At 38.0% G+C, this 23,026-nt stretch overlaps 2 protein-coding genes across 2 annotated transcripts; both read left to right on the top strand.

The window, feature by feature from the left end:
* Positions 1–1,877: 1,877 nt before the first annotated feature.
* Positions 1,878–14,022, top strand: RB195_020476 (uncharacterized protein; the record flags this gene model as incomplete). Its single annotated transcript, XM_064188784.1, has 20 exons — positions 1,878–1,940; positions 1,994–2,067; positions 2,241–2,411; positions 2,489–2,570; positions 2,779–2,913; positions 2,995–3,117; positions 3,219–3,341; positions 4,002–4,136; positions 4,262–4,358; positions 4,815–4,910; positions 5,131–5,278; positions 5,645–5,758; positions 5,840–5,919; positions 6,015–6,220; positions 9,885–10,055; positions 12,471–12,590; positions 12,810–12,909; positions 13,041–13,147; positions 13,582–13,658; positions 13,773–14,022. The coding sequence occupies 20 exons, from the start codon at positions 1,878–1,880 to the stop codon at positions 14,020–14,022; spliced, it is 2,472 nt and encodes an 823-aa protein (XP_064044665.1).
* Positions 14,023–14,454: 432 nt separating this feature from the next.
* On the top strand, positions 14,455–21,337 carry RB195_020475 (uncharacterized protein; the record flags this gene model as incomplete). Its single annotated transcript, XM_013451408.2, has 24 exons — positions 14,455–14,493; positions 15,409–15,549; positions 15,624–15,780; positions 15,846–15,946; positions 16,125–16,249; positions 16,373–16,487; positions 16,591–16,701; positions 16,827–16,988; positions 17,085–17,186; positions 17,267–17,315; positions 17,381–17,490; positions 17,695–17,822; positions 17,885–17,972; positions 18,026–18,175; positions 18,259–18,399; positions 18,847–18,935; positions 19,102–19,183; positions 19,289–19,405; positions 19,466–19,553; positions 19,623–19,705; positions 19,804–19,915; positions 20,032–20,207; positions 20,303–20,377; positions 21,230–21,337. 24 exons carry the CDS (start codon positions 14,455–14,457, stop codon positions 21,335–21,337), a joined length of 2,649 nt encoding a protein of 882 aa, XP_013306862.2.
* Positions 21,338–23,026: the final 1,689 nt, after the last annotated feature.

Raw genomic sequence — 23,026 nt, 5'->3', positions numbered from 1 at the left:
AAGTTTTCCTAACCACGTTTCAAAGCAGTCGTAGTCTTGGTTTTGGTTGAACTTTCTGATTTACAGTCAAGATAATTTTTTTGTGACAATGTTAGGGTTTCTAGCTATCTTTTTTTTTTGCTCGACAGAAAAAGAGTGCAACTCTTCTCAAAAAATGTCCTAGTGAAGCGTTTACCGGAAAGTTTTCTTTTCTTTACTATATTACTCAATCTTCAAAGTACTTTTGAAGCAGAATGTAGGTCAGAAGGCACAAAAAATCAAGACTGCCATGAATTTCTTGGGAAAAATTTAACACAGATCAAATTCATATACTAGTTTTTGATGCGCAATGCATTACATGGAGTCACTTGATTTTATTTTTTCGTCATGATGTCTGAGAGTATTTCTTCATCCTTTTTTTTCAAATCTTTGCATTCCTCCTTTCACAAATTCTCCTCATTGTGTAAATACGACCAGCTTTTGTATCAGCTAGCGACGACCTGCGTTCTCTTGATGATTTGTGCGATCCTCCTTGTTTGTTGATTCGTTGTAACGCTGGTCATAGTTGGAAACCATAAAAGTAAGAAATATGTTAAGAATGTATAAGTCATTATGGATGAAAATGGCGCGTTTCTGACATTTGATGGAATGAGATGAAATGGGAACAGCAGGCCGTTGTCGTGCTATTTGTTGTCGCGCTCCGATCCCTCAGCTCGTAGCATATTGCCAATGATTTATCCTATTTCCTGGATTTTCTCTTTGTTGAGTTGTTCCTACTCATTATCTATGATTGTGTGGTGATGTTTCGTCTACTTTCACACTTGAAAATCCCTCTAAGTTTGAAGTCTTTATTGACAGTTGAATGGCGGACGGGAGCAATATTTGCGAAGTTCTCCTTTCTGTTCTCGCCGTCTAGATTATCTCATTTGTAACTGCGATAACACTAACACTCTGTAGAGTAGAAATCTTGGAAATTTCATCTCTTCTGCTATTACATGAAACTATTCGAGTCTATGATTGGAGTTCCCTTCCGCATAGGTGGCTGCCCATATCTCCATTCAACTGTCATTTTTTTTTCTGAAGAATTTATATCCACTATCGATCGCAGTCGTATTCTGTATTTTTGCAACTGCGCCTCGAGGCCTTCCGAGAAGAAATCGAATAACGTTGATCGTATGTGAATTACTTGGTGCATTTATGTCTCTTAGAATTCTCAAGCATTGATAGCGCATCCCCGTCCTCTCCGTATTTCTGCTAAAGCATATTTCTAATTGATTGCTATATATTTGTCCATGTGTATTTCTGTCCTCTTTTGTCTTTTTTCCTTCTTTATTTATATATTGCTATAATTTAACATTATAAATCTGTGACCGTAAACTTACAGTAATCACGTTTATATTGCCCATCGCATGTCGAAGTTCTCTATCTCTGTTTCTCATCTTCTCATTCTCTCTTTTCTCACCGTGCACTGTCCCCTTTCGTTTTTCTTAGTTATTCTGTAAATCGGCGATCTACTATGAGACACGTAACTATTAAAGAAGTTCGTTCGATTCGAGCTGTGCTAAACATGGTTGTTCTTGTGGTCCTCACTAGTTACCGCTGATCTATGTGAAAATCGATGTCTACTCTTACAACTACTGCTGATGATGATTTTGCGTTGATTGTTTGATTATTAATTGATTGAGACTTGTAGATCAGACCACATCATTTTTACTTGTGCTGCGACACTTTATTCTCGTCGTAATGTTTCGGATTGTTCTTGTAAGGAGAATAAATGATATTTACCTCTTCTTGAGTGTTTTTGTGGCAACGTTGCTACACGATACCCCGTTGCAATTTCCTTATCAATGAGTATTCTAAACGAGAAGCCTGGTTATTGTTGATTCATCGATTGAAGGATGAAAAACAAGCCCACTGAAGGTTTTGTCAGTGATCCGTTGTTACTGCCTAGGATCAAAGAGGTTTGAAGTCTCTACTCGCCTGCCTTCCTTCTCTTCATGATATGATTTTTCAGCATTGTAGCAATTTTCCTGATCAAGCGTATTTTCGACCCGAGGAAGTGGCATTTGATCTGCAGAGAAAATTTCAGTAAGTGGATACATCTATTTTTTTCATTCTACGAAACTAGCTTACAATTGCACCATCCTTAATCAAATACGTCTCAGTTAATCTTTTTCGTTGTTTGATTTTTTTCTTAAAATATAAATATTAAAGATATTAAAAATATAAATATTAAAATATTAAAGTATTGTCTGTTCTAGTGAATATAGCCGGAAAAAGTTCAAACCGTTTGTATCGATAGTGAGAGAAGGACTCAACCGTCTAAATATCAAGGATAGGCCAGATCCTGAAGATGAAATAAGTGTTGTGAAAGAAGTGGTGGCAAAGTCAAGTGAATCATCTAAATGTGACAGGAAGAGGAAAGCCCAGAGGTATCTGTCCTCTCCATTGCTGCTTGCTTTCATTTTTTTTTGTTATGTCTTATAAGTTCCTATGATGTTTGTTCTAGCTCGGTTTCTTCGGCCCCGAAGGTTGAAGATGTTTGTATATCTAGCGATGAAGAAAACGATAGGAAGTTCGAGGAGATTAAGGTACTTTTGATTTCTTCGTTTGGCTTAGAATTATCACTTATCACTTCCTTTTGTGTTCTTAGTAATTATGTTTAGAATGATAATAAATGATAGAACAGAATATGATATACGATGATATAACAAATGATGTAATGATATTTATAACATATGATAAATTCCATAATTGATGTTTAATACCACTTCACTAGTTAATATTTTCAATTTCAAGTCAACAAATCGTGCTAATAAGGCCGTATTGAATCTCTACAGTAGCGGGAAGAAGCCGGAAGTGGGTTCTAGCGTAAATACTCCTACAACGGCCCCATTGAAAAAGAAACGATCTTCTGCCATTGCAAAAAGCGAGGTATTTTGAAATAAAACAACGTATTTCTTAAACCCTTATTCATTAAAAGTTATCCTTGTCCAACATAAACTCCATTTTCAGCCAACTGCTACCAATCTCTCCGGCGTTCCAAGAGGAATTGGTAGCGTACCCATATTTGCAGCAACACCTCGTCCCTCTACAGTCAAATTTGAGGATTTAGGCGGATGCGATAGGCAATTTCTGGTTAGCACTATACGGAAACTTGTTCACATTTGTCTTTAATGCTTGTGAACTATCTTAAGTGCTACTGTTCTTTTTCACTGCCATTTATTTTAGAATTTTAGGAGGTGTGCCGTCTTGCAATGCATATGAAACGACCTCATACGTACAGTATGTTGGGAGTGGAACCACCAAAAGGTTTCCTTGTGCATGGACCCCCTGGTTGCGGAAAAACGTTATTTGCACAGGTATTTTGGAAGTCTTTATAATAATTTACCAATTATGTTTCTGATATATACTTTTTGCTTCTTCTCCTTCTCTTACTTTTCTATAAAAGTTAAAAAGAGCAGTTTGTTTTATTCCTTATAACAATAAAACTCAGCTGTTTTGACTTCAGCATTGGAAATATCTTTCAATAAGACACCTTTGGCGTACTTTTGTTATGTGACATTTGTTTGGTGAATGCAGATTCGAAATCGCCTGTTACATCGATCATATCGTTTTCAACAAATGCGAATGTGTCATGCTGTTCTCCGCTGTTTGTACCTAACTTACGTCGCCAAAGTCACATTCAAAAGCGATTAAGAGAATCGGAACTTGGGCCTCTTTTGGAGGAACCCTTGAGCGATTGATACGACTGATGCTTTGACTTTGTTCCGAATTTTTTGCAAGATTTCGTTAGTATTTGACTATTCGAACCAGAAATCGGGAACCTTTGTTCAGAACTGCTTCGAATTAATGCGGACTCTTCACTACTTTCATAACTGCATCTTTAATCAAGGTCGAATGCTCGTGATGTATGGAGCAAAACTAAAAAAAGAAAATACTTGTAACTGTACTTTTATCTATTCATAACCAAGTCTGCTATTCACTTCATGAATCGTTTGCCTTTTTTTATTGAATTTCAGGCAGTAGCAGGGGAGTTTGATATACCAATGATACAACTAGCCGCCACTGAACTTGTTTCGGGAGTTTCTGGGGATACTGAGGAGAAAATTCGTCAGCTGTTCACCACAGCAAAACAAAGCGCTCCGTGCGTATTGGTGAGTTATCAATGAGGTGTGCAGTATTTACATTGGTATGCTCGTGCTAACTTGTCGTGCATTAAGAATGATTTCTTCCTCAATGTATTGTAGTTGGCATTTGACTGCAACCCAACAGAGTTTAGATTTTGGATGATATCGATGCGATTGCACCAAGGCGTGAAACAGCCACGAGAGAAATGGAAAGAAGGATTGTCAGTCAGCTGAGCAATTCTCTGGATGGTGAGTTTTTCGATCATGTTGATTTTTACTTCCTATGAGATTTCTAATTTGTTAGGCTAAGCATCATTTCTACGAATACACTTTTATGGCTCAAAACTAAATTCTCTATCAGCGGATTCCGATTCCTCGGAGGGTGACATGTTTTCGTGCGTATATATTCTTTATTGAATCACAAAATGTTTCCGAATACGTATTCGAATTTTTCGGACATAGAATATATTTATGATTCGTAGTTCTGTTTACTAATCAACAGTTCATTACTTAAGTGACTTCTGTTCTAGTCACACGTAGTTTCGCAGTCAAATTTAGAAAAATGTTTTTTCTTTGCAGACTCTCATATTGTTGAAAGTTTATTAACATTTTGAACTTCAATTAAAGCAGTCGTTTATTTCTTAAAACTATGAAATCATCACAGTCCTTGGGAAGTTATTTACCTTACAATTTTTCCCTTTACAGAACTTTTTGGGCCAACAAAACACCTATCTGTACGCGAACAGCTTCATATAAGCAATGATGGCGAAGTGACTCTCAACGATGACGAGTCAAAAAATGGTAGAGCTTATTCGCTTTTTTTTAAAAGTGTGAATATGAATTAAATCACATTACGCCTGTTAACCTCCGGTTGAAAAGTTTGTTTGTGTTTTTAATGTTCTTTTTTACTTTATTTATTAATATGATTCTAGTGACCTTTTCCATGTAAAGTTTATATGAACGCCGAATGGTGTTTTTTCCTACCGAAAATCCATTTGTCTACATCAACGAATTGTTCCAGAAACTGCTCATGTGCTGGTGATTGGCACCACCAGTCGACCGGACGCAGTCGATGGTGGTCTGAGACGTGCAGGACGATTCGACTGTGAAATTTCGCTGGGTATTCCTGATGAACAAGCTCGACAGAAAATTTTACAAACAGTATGCAAGTACGTTAATACTGTTGTTTTTTTAAATCATTCCTAACGAATACAGTTGACTCAAGAGTTATTCGAAACAGCATTATTTCAACGTTATATCACTAAAATAAGTTCTAATTTTTTCTCTTTTCTTGCTTTCCATTAAAACCTCCTTTCTTCCTTCTTTATCTATTTAGTGGACATTTTTTTTAAAAGCAAAATTGCCAACCGTACTATGCTGATCATGGGTCGTTCTTCACAAGAACATTTTTGAAGCAAAATTCTTGTATTTGTTTATTCTTACCTGATTTGACCAAAATTTAAGTTCCTAACCCGTCATACATGTTGGATATTGTGTTTAATGCTTGTAAGTCTTTGCTAAAAACATTTATTTAGACTGCCACTCGATGAAGATGTAAATATGAAAATGATTGCAAGGTTAACTCCAGGATACGTTGGAGCAGATCTCAACGCTTTGGTCAGAGAAGCAGCAAAATGTGCTGTTAGTAGGTCGGATATAGCTTATCACCCCCCTCTACTACTTTTTTCCAGTGTAAAACTGTTAATTTGATCGTACTCTATTTTTTTCAGGATATTTGACACGATTGTCAGCCGTAACTCTTCCAAGAGACAAATGACTAATGAGGAGGTGAAAGAGGAATTGAATAAAGGTATTTTTTGCTGTTATTTTTGGGTTCACCTGATTTACTGCCATATTTTTAAACATTTTTGATGTATCTATGTGTGGTAGTAATTTACTTCGTAGTACTCGCCTGGCTGCAATCTGATGACGATCCTGCTGTGCTGGAGAAGCTAGGTGGCTTCCATGTCAACATGTCTGATTTTGTGCGAGCCCTCGAAAATGTACAGCCGTCAGCAAAGCGAGAAGGTTTTGCTACGGTACCGGATGTGTCTTGGCAGGATATTGGTGCTCTCAGCGATATACGGCAAGAGTTGGAGTGGAATATATTGGTTCGTCTTTTTTTTTTCGATTTGTTGCTAATCTATAACTATATGCAACGAAATAAGACACTTTCCCACATTATCTGTTTGGAATTCCGGGCATAATTTCTGTCATGTTTAAGTTTTGAAACTATAAAAGCAACATTATTGCTTTCTTTTGAATCAATATGCGAAGGGGACTCCACATATTGAAGGAAGAGTACTGTAGAAACCAATTCTCAGGCCTCTTCATCAAAAAGAATTAGATATCATGTGTCGTGTGATATTCTACTCAGTACAGATTTCCGAGTGCACCAAAAGATTTTGTAGGTGTTTAAAGTTGGCGAGATAATCAGCACTAAAGTTTTTTTTTTCCTTTTTATTAAATGAGAAGCTTAATTTATCCAAATTCTAACAATCATTTCTTAGTGTTTTTGAATGTTGGTAATAAGTGTCCTTGACATCATGTGGTCATTACGCGGACGCCACCTACCACATTCAATTCCTATGACAGATGACAACTGATTGAGAGGAAAGACAGAAAAAGAAGACGAAAATGGTTTATTAGACTACCGTAGCAACGATCTATCCATCAGCGAAAGATTAGAGACATACAAAGATAGAAATTTCTCTTTCGAAGGACAAAAAGAATTATCTCAGAGAGCAGTTGTAGTTGAACATCGGAAAATTGAAATTCTACTAGTAAGCATAATTTTACATTCTTTTTCCTTTCCAAACCAAATTTTCATATGTTTAGATGGGTCATGCTTGGTTTACATTTCTTTTTTTTTGTATACCATTCTAGAATTTGAATTAAAACTCTCTCCATTCGAATGTAGTTTGCACTTTGCTTATTTATGACAAGAAAATGACGCTTCGCCTCTTTTTATGTGTCCGTTTGTTGGGATTAACTGTTGACAGGAGTTTCTTTTTTGAACATATTGGGGGTGGTTTGATGAGCTCTTAGAACCATAATAGTGTGCACATCTGTCGCTACTCATCGACGCAACGCGCGTACGCCCTGATTGGATTAGCCGTGGTGGTGGTAGACTTTCGACCCGTCCGATGGCTGGCTGAAACTCATGCTTAGCTGCTGTGTGGCGCTACGAAAGCGGGTCGCCGTCGTTCTCCACGGAACTCGTCCCCACCCCCCTCCACCACACCTCCCCCTACGTCTCTAACCAACACTACCGGCATGTTTGCCTCGATGTCTAACGTCTAATGTATTCGTCAACGTGCATTTATGAGGCTTGCCTAGTAAAGGGCAGATGCACTAGGGTCAAATGGCTGTGTGTCGCCGAATGTGCTGTGTTCGTTCGCGAACCGCTTCAGAACAATGAGAAGGGATCACCTCAAAGATTCGTTGGTAACGAGAGGAGGATTTAATGTGACAACTGCTAACAAAGTACAGAAACTAATAAGGTCAAGTGCAATAGGTGTCCTAGTTACTCCACTGGGAATTATTTTACGTATTGAGCAATGATTAAATGGTATATAGATGCAAACAGTTGTTATTTCTTATTATTCATAAGAGAATAAAGGCTGCGAAGGCTCCATCAATTGCAATCTATTTGGCGCGATTCACTTTTTGTGTGCATAGGCCGTGACGTAGATATTAAATTAAACATACGACCACGATAAGACACTCAAGGTCAATGGATTGATTTTGTTAATAATTTTTGTTATAACCACAGAGATTCTTTGTACAAAACTTGCTGCAGGTGGAAACGAAACAGGGGGAAAAGGATGAATGGATGAAAAAGATACACGGAAATATTAAAAAGAAAGTAGCAATTATTTCCTGCTCTTGCTAAAAACCAATATTTTCTATAATTCTTTCTTGGTGTTTTGATGGTGAAAACCCCATAAAAGTGATCAGGATCAAATACTGAGATATTTCGTATGTAATACTCGATTTGATAAGGAAGAAGTACTATAGTCGAAGAATTGGAATAAGTTTGAATTTGAATTCGAAATTGTAAAAGGTCATATTCACAGTAACAAAAGGGAATCAAACACAGAACACCGAACATGAAATGGAAGCTTTTGTTCATCGCGCTACGATCAAATGCGTAGTTAGCACATGTTTATGGACCTGCAGCAAAGCAATCCAAAACCATCCATTGTTGCGGTTTTGACGGTACATTGTTTATTTTATCGGTTATTTTCATCTAAAGCAGCGGTGAAAGATAATTGTAGAGGCCCTTAAAGCGTTCGAGCGTTCCGGCGCACCATTTTCTACAAGGAGTTCGATTGGAGTGCGCCAGAACGTTCGAAACCGTATCTTCCGAGCCGTTTTCACGGCAATTACTAAGAAATGGACGGAATCTCCCATAATCTACGATCCCGTATTTCCTAACCTAACATAACCTACGACCCCGTATAGGTATTACCAACCTGAAATTCGTACCACCTCAAATTCGTGGGGTGATGCCTTTAAGTCTTTTATGCCCTGCCTGGAAATGTTATTGCTCAAAAATTGACATATTTGAACTTGGTTAGTTTCGCAAGCAATAGCAGGAACTACATTTTCATCTTTTTTTTAGAATTTTGACTTTCACTTTCCCAAAAGTTCTTTTTTTATATTGATCCAGTTCTGTGTTTGATAAACAAGCTCCGACATGTTGTATTAATGGGAAATTATGGGATTATGGGAATTGTAGCAGTAACATTGTCGTTATGGTGTTGTTGAATTAGCGTTCATAGCATTGTTTTGCGTTGTTATGATGGTTTCTGTGTGAGGTTTGATTGAAAATAGAGCATTAGCTAGACAGAAAAGGGACTAAAGTTGACTACTGTTAAGTCACATTTCTGAATCGAGAAATACACTTGTTCGAGAAAAATTTGTATTACTAGATGTTTTGAAAATGTAAGCCTTTGGGTTTTGAAGATCCGTGGAGTGGAAGTGTGTTGTAAAAGGAAAAACTTGTCAACAATCAAAATATGATTCATTTTGAGGAAGATTGGTGTCATCTGTCTGCAATCGCTGTCTAAATGACTGTCACTGACTGTTTTAATGGAAGGCCCAGTATCAGACTCTCTCACCGCGGTGTTTTTATGGTTTTTTTCCCCTCAAATTTTGAAGAACTCCATGCGCTCCGTAATGGACATTTCTGTGAGAGAGTGATGAGTGATTTGTAAATTAAAAAGTTAGTATAAACAGAGCAAATACGTTCTTTTTTTCCCTGATTTGGAAGTTTAGCATGAGCTTGTAACTGAATTAACTTTAAACTGAATTCAGAATTAAATGTGGTCATTCCAGATACTTTTTTCTTCTTTGATTTTGCACTGGTAGTCACTAAGTTTTTCTGGTTTGCGGAACGATACAGTTCAATAGACCTCTTTTTTAAACAATTCATTCTATGGAAATTGCTAGTTTTATATACTGAAATTACAGCTCTCGTTTTCTTTCGTTCAAATTTTTAGGCCCTCATATTTTGTTCATACAAATTTTTCGAAGTCTGACAGTAGTCGCTTGGAAAATATCGTCTACAGATGGGAGAGACGTCTACAGACGTCTACAGAGCAAGATTATTTTGCTAGCTTTGTGTTGCACGTAGTGCCATATTTTTGGAACATATCATTTATGGGGCTCCCGCTAATTTACGATCATCCAGCAGATTTCCTGCCCAGATCTATAATTTAATAGCATGTACTCTTTAGGCAATTCATTAATTTTAATTTTACATTTCAGTTTCCTGTAAAGCGACCGGAGGACTTTGCTATGTTGGGTATCAGCGCAAAACCGCAGGGTATACTGTTGTGTGGACCACCCGGATGTGGAAAAACATTGCTGGCAAAAGCAGTAGCTAACGAGACTGGCATGAATTTCATTAGTGTGAAGGGTCCCGAACTCCTGAATATGGTTAGTTGCCTAATACTGTTTACTTTGATGAAGCATTAATGGATTCCTTCCATTTCATTCCTTCCCTTATCTATTATTTCATTCTTATTTTGCATCATTAATCTTTGGAATACTATGTCGGTATTCTTTCAATGGAAGATTATTGTTTTAATTTGACAGAAGTACCGAACTTTGTTTTTCAATGTTTTATTTTTCATATCGTCTGTTTGTTGTCTTTGTAGATGCACTTTTACGCGAAGCTGTGATTTGCCGTAGATTTTTCGTGTCTCTGGTTTGGAATTAGATTTTTATCGTCTTCATCCCGCATAAGAAGCCTAGAAGGCGGGGTGAGGGATTGAGGGGGGAGGCCCAGGCCGGCTATAATAGGGAAGAAGACAAGACTCGTAAACGCCAAGATATTGCGCATAAAAGGGATCGATATCAGCTGGCTGCTGCTCGGATTTTGCCGGAGTAAAGGTGCGTGGAGGGGCCATTGTGAGTGAAAAGCGGTACATACTAACATTTGAATGTTATTATACTCTGCATCTTAAAAATTGCCATCAGAAACGGTCGCTTTTTTTAATTTTTGAATAATGCATCTCGTATTTGACCAAGAGAAATTATTTGTCGCTTCGCCTCTTTTTGAAGTTTGAAGTAACAGTTGGAAATGTTTGGACCAGGGGAACATAGTTGTTTTTACCACTTTCTATTGATCTACTCAGGAACTCACAATGTTGCCTGAGGTTTGAAACAATTGAATGTTATGAGGAGGGTTGCTATAAATGAGTGTACTAAACATGAAACTCGAGGAGGAGGGTGTAACTTTAAAGTTACTTCGAATTTCAGTGATTCGTTCTCTTTTATAGCCAAATCTTAAAATTGTTTTTTGTTCAATGAGGACACAGTATCAGGTTTCGACAATGCGTGGCAAATTTCGACAATTGCAAGTATACTTTGATATATTGGTTGAAGTGCAACTTGTACTAGTAAATTACTTCCCCAAGATTGGATGAAAAGTAAAAGAACTTCTTTCGTTTCCATTTTCGTGCTTCACTCAAAGTGGTTTCAAGTTTTTGTTCAAATTGGTTCGTGGTGAAGCAATCGAAGGATGAGTGGTGCTCAAATCTGACCAATGTATGTGTGTGTTTTCAAGCTCATCTCTGTCTGTATTTAGATTTCGAGAAGGGTTATTTGTTTGTATTGACTCCCGTGTTCGAAACTCTGCAATGCGATTAAAAACTAGTCACTAAGTTCTCATCAACGACTTTTAGATGAAATTACATTATTAGTTACGTCTAATTTATTCGGGAATTCTTTACGAAGTGGAAGTTAGTGCAGGTCGTAGGCGTGTGCTTGTGAAACGGCTAGATTTACACAGCCTCCTAAAACAGTATTGTTAGGGTATACTTATTTGCACTGTTTACGCTTATTTCTTTTGGCTAGTTCATTTAATAGCCGACTTTTAATTCTCTTCAAAAGAACATTTTATAATTCTTCTATGACAGGGATTTGTCTTTTCTTCTCTTCTCTTGCTTAAATCTATGATGGATTTCCATCATGTATTCTTCGATTCAAGGTTCGAATCCGCCTCGGTGCCAACCTTTCAAGTCTTTCATCCTTCCGGGGTCAATAAATTAGTACCAGACTTGTCTGGGAGGATAAAAACACTGACTTGGCACCGGCTAGCCTCCGCAAGTCATCGTATAGGCCAGTTACATGTTCGTAAACCTCAAACGATTCTGAATTGAAGTGAACGTGGTGGCGCATCCCAAACGGATTGATTCGCCAGACACTTTATCCTTTTTATCCTTTTATGGACAATTTTACGCTTTTGGTTTTCTTTCCGTTATCGGTTATCATCGATGATCACGGTTAACATATGATTTGTCTCAAAGAATTGACAAAAACAAGAACTGAATGTAGTTCTTGTTTTTTCTGCATTCGAAACGTACTGATATAAAACATATACCGTATACATACCCTTGCAGTTACAATGGGACTAGTTTTTTGCACAACATATTGCGTTTTTGTTCTTGTATTCGTTCAACTCCAAGGCAAGTCGAGTGAATGACGTCAAGCAAAACACACTTTCCAAAAGTTATGTGGAGATGGTGATGCTTCAAAAAAACCTTCTCGATGCAATTTGAAGAATGCATGTCAATTCGAGATCTGCATCACTATACATTCAGTTTCATAACATAATTTATCGCATGGCAGGGACTAATGCACATTGTTAGTGTTTTGGCTCATGCAGCTATGTGGCTTCTGTTTTAGATTCGATTTCACCTCAAAACTGCAAAAATGATTCTTTTCTTTTTCCATCCTCTTATTGTTAATAATATAACTTTGGTTGACCGGTTTGGGATGAACGTTCTGTCAATGGTGGATAATATTTATGTCACGGTTCCATAACTGCGCAATCATTTTTAATTTCAGTATGTTGGAGAGAGCGAACGTGCTGTGCGCACTGTGTTTCAAAGAGCGCGAGACTCATCACCATGTGTCATATTCTTCGATGAAATAGACGCGTTGTGTCCGAAAAGATCACAGAATGAGGTGTGTTCTTTTTTTTCGAACGTAAATGAAATGGGCTTAAAAGAGAATTTGAAATTTTGACGTTGATGATGCTGGATGTTTTCGATTATGATGTTCTCAATTCAAAATTTAAATTGAATTGTAGAATGATTCAATGATAATTATTGACATATGTAGTGTGACGAGTATGCCATCACTTCAATTATGCTTGTGCATGTTGCCTACGCCGATTTATTGCAGTCATCCGGTGGCGCTCGACTTGTGAATCAACTACTCACAGAAATGGATGGTGTTGAGGTACGAAAGCAGGTTTTCCTCATCGGCGCCACGAACAGACCAGGTGAGCGCGCTTATTTTCTGGAACTTCTTTGAATTGAATTCGCTCGACTGTTCTAATACCTCGTGCAAATATTTCTGTTAGCGGGTGATATTTGACTAAAGTATGTGGTTATTTAAATGTATGTTTTTTAGACATTGTCGATCCAGCAATTTTACGCCCAGGACGTTTGGACAAGATATTATTTGTCGACTTCCCATCTCCGAATGATCGTGCGGATATTCTGAGGAAGACTACCAAGGTGATTCCGTCCTGCTCCTTAATTTTTTCTTCCTTAACCTTTTTTCCTGTAACAGTTTGGGAGTAGTAAGGTTCTCTATAGTGAGTAAATAGCTAATAAAGATCCTTGAACAGTCTTAGAGGAGGTTTATCCTCACTTTACATGTTGGGAAACGAAATTAGAATGACATCTTTTATTCGTATCTGGTTTTGACGTCGTGTTGTATTCTAACGAAACGAACTAATAGGTACAATTCAATTTTTTTTTTCTTTAAGAATTATACAGAAAACGAAGAGTAGGACGAGAGTGCACAGTTTTTAATCTGCTCTACGCGCATGTAAGCAAGCTTCAGTTTTGTGTATAGCCTACCCTTGAACTGTGCACTGTCTCTGTCCCACAGTAACAAAGGATATTTTGAATATGTTGTTTTATATACGGAATAAAATACTTTATAGAATGGGACGCATCCGAAGCTTAAAGACGATGTAGACTTCGACAAACTGGCTCATCTTCCAGAACTTGATGGATTTACGTAAGTTCCATACTTTCATTCTTTATTGTACTTAGCTTTTCGAACCTATGGCTGGGAATCTTTATTAGAAATTTGTAGAAATTTTCATTTTAGTGAAAATTTTACTTTTTTTAGCGGAGCCGATCTTGCTGCTCTAGTGCACGAGGCGTCGATTATTGCCCTGAAGGCGCGATTATTCGCCAATGATGTCAGCATTGACGCAGTTGGCATGGAACACTTCCTGAAAGCTATCCAGAATATCCGCCCTTCTGTCACAGACACCGATAGAAAAAAGTACATGAGAATGAAGGCCGTGTATGGAGTGAAAGGGCGCACGCATGAGCAGGTCAGCGCAACCAGCGACTCACAAAATATGGAGTGTTAAGAATTTGAGTTTGTACATTTACTGAATGAAAGATTGTTTTTAATTTTAAAGAATGCACATTTGGAGAAAATTCTCCTCTGTTTTATTTTCATGAAGATCATTTCGTGTATTTGTTATAAGAAACTTCATAGAAGTTACTATTTACCGGTGATTTTTTTCTTATGTTGTATTGTTGAAATTCTTTATTCTCGTTGTTTTAGTTGGAGTTACTTGTTGATTTGTTAATGTTTTATTTTTGAAATAAATAATAAAGCCAAGAAATCAATGTAATATCAAGATGCAGTGGGTGCGATATGCCGTATTAATGTATCTGTGTTCTGTTCGTGAGATGTGTGCGTTGAGTGGCTGACGAACGTTTTGTGGCTTTTCCGACTTTGATTGTTTTGTGGTTTGTTTCAGGACGATCAGCGTCCACCATATGCATACTGAGTCATGACATCATGGCAGCCAAATCAGGAAGAACTAACGCAGGTAGAGTGGCTAGGTTTTTATGTAAAAATGTTGAGGAATGGAGGGTGTATTTTTTTGTCCGTTTGCATGCCGTGTTGATGGGGCTTTTAGGGGGTGGGGGATCCTAAAGTAGTATCGTAACTAGAATATAAGAGAAGAAGTTATTCTCTGCGTAATAGGGATTGATGCGTATCTAGTGATGTCAAAGTGTCGATGTCTTGGATCTAGAATCCCTCTAGTATGAGATAATGGATTTTTGGGCGAATGCGATTGTGACGAATGCTCCACGTTTAATGTTAGTTTCGCCTTAGCGGTCCTTAGTAAGCTAATGTTTTTAACAAAAGTGCATCAATTGATGCAGGTGGGACATGAAAATGTGTTTTATACGCCCGAAAACCAGTAAAGTGATATCTGTAACTCACCCATATAGTATGAACGATTCATCAACTCTTCCTTTTCATATTGACGTGAACGAATGCGATGCCCCTTCTCGTCCGTTTCATGTTCTGTTTTTCGTGTTTTCTGCATGTTTGGAAGGACAATGGAAAGAAAGCAGTTTAGGCCTTTATGGTCATAAATTGGCATGCTTTTTTCCCTCCGTCGCGATGGGGAAATGGTCACCGTTGTAAAATATTGACGGTAGTGCACTGCAAACTTTACAAAAAAAAGCACTGGAGTTGTCACCATTGGTATCGCCACTCTGATGTTACCATTTCAATGTCAGGATACTGGAAAACTAACAACAACGCTCATACATGAAATTTTTCACGAATTACATTTCATGAATTACCTATTACAACATAGTATATAATCCTATAATAGTGAGAAGTAAAATCTTACAGTTGCAAACGATTGCTGATTGGATTTAGATTAAGGAATAAATAGAAGAATCACTCCACTCTGTAATTTGAGGTTTTTCTAATAGCTGAAGTTGAGGTTCTCCATCTGCTCCATCACTCGCAGTCTACAGACACCGTAGTCCAACGCAATGTTCAGCAGCAACTCGATATGCTCAATGGCCATCAATCGTTCTGCTGTTATCTTGTACATATCCTCAGTGGGATGAAAGAAGAGCAAGTATGTAATGGATTTCAAGTGTTTTAGAACATCCTGATTCAACGAGTGTTGTAATAAAATGTTTTCGGCTTCAGGAAGCAAGTCGTTCACTAGCTGGATTGATATTAAAGAATAATGTACGGTCACAATGGGCGAAATATCCGAATGATGTGCGAGAATTTGTAAAAACAAACACATTAGCCAGCATTGCAGATCCAAGTCCATTGATTCGTGCTACTGTTGGAATTATTAGTATGTTTGAGCAGTTGTTGACATTTTGTATCGACATGTATCACATTTGATTATGATCATTTTAGTTACCACAATAGTTGTTGAAGAAAATGGTGTTGGACATTGGCCTACGCTCTTACCATATTTGGGTCACCTCTTAGATCAGCCGGATCCAAATATGCAGGAGGTAATTGATTGATTTATTCCCTAATTTCGGGGGTATAGTCATTCTTTCCCGTTTGTTGTTTGTTTTTCTATCAGTAAGAAGAAGTGGTCAACGGAACTGCTGAAAAGAAGGTCGTTGTTTTCTTTGAATAGAAAACTTTTTGATTTTTTTAATGACGAAGTAGAAGCCCTGTCTCCAGGGTTCGATGGGTGCTATCCAGAAGATTTTCGAAGACTCCGGAGATCGTCTGGATACCGAACAACATGTGCATCCGCTAATGCCAAAAATTTTGTCATTCTTCAGCTCGGAAAGTGCAAAGATGAGGTTGGAAAAGGATTAACTTTTTTTTGCAAAATACTAATCTCTCAATAATCGTGTGACCTTTAAAAATGTTTTTGTCCATGCATTGTTGCACAACGCAGAGTCATTATAATAGCTGTTTTACAGAGGACTATCCATGAATTCCGTGAACAGCATTTTGATGATCAATAATGATCCGATAAGTGCGGTGATTGACGATTTTCTACAGCAACTATTTGGCCGTGCGCACGATCAGGACCCGGTAAGTCAATTTTGTCTCGTTTAGTAACAGAGGTATTGGAAACTTTTTTATTACGAGATTGCCAGATTCATCTAATCAGCTTTCACCACTACCACCTTTTCAGGAAGTTCAAAAACAGCTGTGCCGGTCATTGACGCTTTTGCTTGATAGTCATTTTGAAAAATTGGCTCCTCATCTGCCGAATGTCATCGACTATATCATTATGAAAACTCAGGTGCAGTCAGATAATTATTATTTATGTCTAGAAGACGTTAAAGAAAATCTTTTGTTAATAGAATTTCACTTTTTTCACACAAGTTTGAGGTACTATTAATATATTAGCAGCTAGTGTTGTTTTAGGATCCTAATGAGAGCATTGCGGTAGAAGCTTGTGAGTTCTGGCTATCTCTTGCTGAAAACTCGGATGTTTGCAAAGAATTACTATCTCCATTCCTTGGAAAGTTAGTACCAGTTCTTGTTAAATGTATGCGATACTCAGAGAGTGATATAATCGCATTAAAGGTAAATTGAATGGGATCCTTGTCTTTTCTTTTTCTTTTTTTTTTTTCGCAAAAGTGTGAAGGAAGCTATGATTCCCTCATGTGCCTTTGCTTTCAGGGGAACTGTGACGAAGAGGATGCTATGATTCCCGACCGTGATGAGGATATCAAACCACGTTTTCATAAGTCGAAAGTTGCCGCAGGACAGGTTAATGGCGAAGTGAGTTCCGACGATTTTGCCAATTTTCGATCTTAGATTCTTTTTTTGATTTACTTACCTTTACTACTTTATTCTTCCAGGACCCTGATGACGACGGAAGCGACGAAACTTATGCAGAATGGAATATCCGTAAGTTTTTCTTCGTACTGCACAATTTTTTCTCTCACTTTTTTTTCGAATTGATTATTATTTAGGACGGTGCTCTGCGGCTTCTTTGGATGTTCTAGCATCAATATTTAAACAAGAGTTACTCCCGATATTACTACCCATTCTTAAAGAGGCGCTGTGTCATCCAGAGTGGGAGGTAATTTTAGAGGCATCCGTTTTTTTTTGTTTTGAAATTTTAGTAAAAGTTTAACATGAGATGAGTCTTCGCGTAAATTTGTCTTAGATTCGCGGAAAGGTTATCAAAACAGCTATGATGGCTTTTTCTACAGTTGTTTGTTCAGTTTTTTCTGTCCCAACTATGCAGATTGCCTAGTTTGGGCATACATACGTTCTTTTTTAGGTGAAAGAATCAGGAATCCTTGCCCTTGGTGCAGTAGCGGAAGGTTGCATGAATGGAATAACTCCTCACCTTCATGAGCTTATTCCTTTCCTTCTGAACATGCTAGATGACAAGAAACCTCTTGTGCGGTGAGGTTTTGCGATGGAATTATGATATTCTGACTATTCTATAGAATAAGTATAGTCTTCAGTTCGATTACATGTTGGACCCTTTCACGATACTGTTCTTGGGTTGTGGATGAAGCACGGGAGCAATATTTCGAGCTCACATTGAAAGGGGTAACTGATAAATATTGCGAAATATATTGGAACTTCAAAAATTGAAATTGCAGTTACTTGTTCGAGTTTTGGATGGAAATAAGCGAGTACAGGAGGCTGCATGCAGTGCCTTCGCTACTGTTGAAGAAGAGGGAGGAGATTTCATAGCTCCATATCTATCTGATATTTTGCAGACGCTTGTACAGGCATTTGGTATATATCAGGTAATTCCGAATTCGTCCATATTATCATTAGGTCTTTTTTTCGCATTGAATTGTATTTCTTCCTTCGAATCGGTGGTTTTTAGGCGAAAAACCTTCTAATCTTATACGATGCCGTGGGAACTCTCGCAAATTCGGTGGGAAACGCATTGAGTCAGCCAATGTATGTTCAAGTGCTTATGCCACCTCTTATGGAGAAGTGGCAAAGACTTGGCAATGATGATAAGGTGAGATTCAGCTCTGACATATATGTTATTCATTTCTCACGTCATATTTGAATAGTTAGGTAAACTTCTTGAATATTCTATATCCGTGTATTCTCGTAAGGCAAAGGAATGTTGTTGTCGGGAAATTTCTTGCTGTTTTACTAGTTTCTTAATGGAATTTAAGTTGCGTTTTTAATTGACAGCGCTGAGGGGCGTGGGCGAAGACACTGCTACTTAATCTTTGGGGTTTTCTGTATAAGATTCTGATTTTATTGGTAAACTAGATTCCGTCTATTCAAATTATGCGTCTTGAACATAATTGAAAAAAACCAACTTATTGTGTTTTTTTTCCCAGAATATAGTGTCATCTGTTATTTTCCAGACTAAAATTTCCGAGTTCATTTTCATCTTGAAATTTATGCCAGAAATTTGGTTCTGGAACCAAAAGTTCGGTAGATTTTGTTTTAGGAACTGTTCCCTCTACTCGAATGCGTCTCATCAGTCGCATCAGCAATGGGGATTGCATTTTTGCCTTACTGTGAGCCTGTTTACACTAGGTTTGTCAGTTTATCATTTGTATTTATCATTCGTTACCTTGTTTTGCCTTCTTAATATAGCATTCTCCCCTTATTTAGTTAGAATATAGTCGAGTCGTCGTATTAACACGTATAGAGCTTGAAGAATATTCCCAATAAGAATTCTTTTCAATCATTTAACGTTCAGATGCATCACGCTTATAACTCAATCACTCCATCAGTCAGTGGAAGCACAACAACGGCCTAATGAAGTAGAAATGCCAGACAAGGTTAGTGAAACTGCAAGGTCATGATATATTTTTTCTAAGAATATTACCGTTGAGCAATCTTAGACGTCCTCAGAAATAGTTACTGGTGGTATACGTTTTTTTAAGGACTATCTCATCGTTGCCTTGGATTTGTTGTCTGGTCTCGCCGAAAGCTTGGGAGCTCATATTGAACCGTTAGTTGGTCGCAACGAAGTGTTGCAGCTATTGTCCTTATGTGCAGTGGTCTGTTTAGAATCTTTTTTTTAATCGTATAAGTTTTGGATTAGCAATACATCCGCCTAGGATCCCACACCGGAGGTGCGACAAAGCAGCTTTGCCTTGCTTGGAGATCTCACCAAAGCTTGCTGGCACCATATAAAGCCATATACTCGTGAGTTCGAATTTAGTTTCTGGATATATTGTTTATAGTTGCTCGAAATTTCTATGAAATCACCTTCAGAAACGTTTATTCCAATCTTGGCCATGAACTTTGATCCATCCCATATTTCTGTTTGCAACAACGCTATTTGGGCTTTCGGTGAAGTGAGACATTCGCGTTATTTGTTTTTCTTTTTTGTCAATTTGTTTGTCATCAAATTTGTTCATCTCCTCTCAGAAAAATATACGATATTTTGTTCTAGATGTCATTAAAAATGGGAGCAGAGATGAAACAGTATGTGCTATCAATTTTGCCTCACCTCATACGGGTTATGAATCAGAAAGATGGTCAGCGAACGTTGCTGGAAAATACCGGTGAGTTCGATTAGCTTTACTTTCAATTCCTTGTGGCTGAAAGTAATTTTGATAATTTCGTCGTCATGGTGCAACATGATTACTACTAATTTTTCACTAGTGATCGTATATTACAGCTATCACGATCGGACGGCTTGGAACGTACTGCGCTGAAGAGGTGGCGCCGCATTTGGTAACATTCATTCGACCGGCCTGCTTCAGCCTTCGCAATATCAGAGACAATGCAGAAAAGGAGAGCGCTTTTCGCGGAATATGCTATATGATCAATTTGAATCCATCAGGAGTTGTTAATGTTAGTAATGTTGTCCGGTGTTATCCTTCGGTTTTTTTTTTAATTTATTTGAAACACTGAAGCATTCATGGTTGTGTAATTTTTCTTTGGTTTAGGATTTTGTTTTTCTCTGTGACGCTATTGCTTCATGGTCAACACCGAAACCTGAGCTGAAGGAGATGTTTTCTCGAGTAAGCCACCCTATTTTTTAGTTTTTACGATCCTTTTTAAGGCGGTGGTAAGGCTCTGTGTCCAGATTTAATTAGAATTTTTTGTTATGAAACTGAGAAGGGAGGAACCAATCATATATTGGATTGGTTAATGAATAGCTTCGGTTCTGTTTTTCATATATTTATCGTGGTTGTGACATGTTGAGCTTCATTACTAACTCTCTCGTTGTTTAACGAGGATTTTGTTCCCATACTTCACAATATCCTCATCGAGCTCTGAAGGATGGCAAATCAATTTCTAACTGCCCGATCGGTTCCTTTCACCGTACACACTGCGCATTTTTTGAGCCATAGTCACCTTATCATTACCTTGTTTAAATTCCCAAAGCATCACTTGTCGTAAGCGTATTTTTTGATCTCCGTTTTTAAGGTGAACAAAAAAATTAAACGTATCGTGCACAGCACCGAACTCCTGTCTAAAGGCGAGCCGAAGTTTTGCCTATGTAGCAGTAACAGGAAACCCTTGTTTGGGTAACTTATTGTAAGCATAAACAATAACAGTAACGTCGTGTACTTGAGCGGAAGTAACTCATGACTCATCCTGAAAAATATTCGCTATTTTTCACTTTCCAGTGCAGCAAAATGCTGCTTGAATTTCTCTAGTTTTTTTCTTTAAATCTTAAACAACAACATCTATCGGGGAAAGAATTTTGTATATTTTAACTGTTGAGATGCAGTTTACTTTCGCATATCTCACCAAACGCATCCAGACTTACAAAGTCTTTCTTCTCCTTTTTGAATTTTTTTTTTACCTGCAAATAGATTTGTAATGGATGTCTCTACCTTTGTAGATGCAAAAACAAAATCTTCCAGATCCTCAACGGTTTCCGTAATCAAGTAGGGATCGAGAATTGGACAGCATTCACAGCTCAGTTTCCACCACCACTTCGGGAACGCCTTGCTGCCCAATACAACGTCTGATGCGTATTTAAACGAGTTCACATCGTAATATATCGCGTAATTTTTGCTTCTTACGTTTAATTTGTTTATATAGTGTGCCTTCTTAGTGTTTATATGTATGCTTTCTATTCTTCGTATATGTCCCCGTCCACACTTACTTACCTATTATTGCATGTTTTAGAAATAGATAAGGGGTTTCTGGCATGCTGCCATATACATTTTCAATAGGGGTAATTACAGCCAGTGGTTTTCGTTCACCTTTGATTATATCCTATTTGAGCTACTTTTTTTTTGTCTAGAGTCAAAGATTGACGTCCCGAACGTGGTATCCGGTATACTAAACAAGTTTTATGTCTATGTTTCTGTACATCTGTGTTGTTTGTTGCCAGTCCCTTGTTCGGTGTGGATACGCGCTTAGGTGACTGGTATGCACTTTTCCTTCTTTTTTTTTTTTTTTGCCCAAATATACCAAATTTCTCTTTTACTCATGTTGGTTTGCCCTTTAAATGACATAATTTTCGTCTCCGATCTAGTCATACCCGATCCTCGCGGCGTATCCATCGTGGTGTTGTTATCATTGTCCTTGTTGCATGTTTGTAGTTTATAATATATAGTTTACAAATTTGGTTCGGATCCACCTGGATGTGGATTCTGGTTGTTGTCTCTGTCCAGTCTGTAGGGTTGTGATCCTGTTCGCTCCTCGTACGAGTTACTGGTCGCTAACGCGCATGTGAACGGGTGCGTTTCAAGGGGAAGCGAATGGAACCTCACTTAGGATTTTTGATAATGGATAATCGTTGAGTTCTCTCGTGTGTGTGTGTGTGTGTGTACAGTAATGTTTCACTACCGTTCGCTTACCCACGTGCGCGTAACACCACCACTGCTTGGTGTTTTTCTTCTTAGCATACTATAGTTGTAGCTTTTTTCATGTTGTTAGTGTGTCCTTCGTCCCTTGTCTTCGTGTATTGCCTTTAACGTACGTCCCTCGAATGTCCTTCGTCCCAGTCTGATGTGTGCATGTGCGTCCGTCCGTACGTCCGATCTCTGGTGCTCTCTCCCTCTTGATCCATCATCTTTCACTTGTTCTCGTCTCGCTATATTCTTCAAATAGTGTGCTCTTCTCATCATCTGTATTCGTCTCATCATTGATTCATACTGTATTTTTTTAAAAGATGACGTCTAAGAAGGAAATCTAACGATATAGTTTCCGTGATTGACGTGAACTCGTTTCTATTTCGGGTAGAGTACCTGTGTTTCTGTCCTCGAGAAATCTGTGATTAGCGCTCTGTGCCCGAGATGATCGGCGAGGTGATTAGACGATGTGCCTGTAGCCGACCGATCATTAAGGGTGTTTCTACGTAAATAACTTGTTTATATGTCTGGGTTTCGCGAGGCTATAATTGCCTGTGGGTCGATTTGTTGCTCTGAATGAAAAATAAATGTTTATAGTGTCTAAATACATATTTTATTCCAACACAAGATGTCTAATCTTCACCACCTTCTAGAAAGTGCTAGAAGTCCATAATTTAGTCGATAATTACACCGTCTGTGGCCATTTGTTCCCTATAAGTCCCCTTTTGTGGCAGTCATACAAAATACGACACTGGTACCAAGCATTAGAACATTACGGAAAGAGAAGATCAGTGAAATCGCATGAATCATCGTGAAAAATGCGAAGGGAACTGATACGGTGAAGAAGAAGCAAGTCTT

The sequence above is a fragment of the Necator americanus genome, chromosome II (genome assembly GCF_031761385.1).
Source record: "Necator americanus strain Aroian chromosome II, whole genome shotgun sequence".
Lineage (NCBI taxonomy): Eukaryota > Metazoa > Nematoda > Chromadorea > Rhabditida > Ancylostomatidae > Necator > Necator americanus.
Note: the sequence above shows the minus strand (reverse complement) of the source record. Positions and strands in the feature narration are given on the sequence as shown.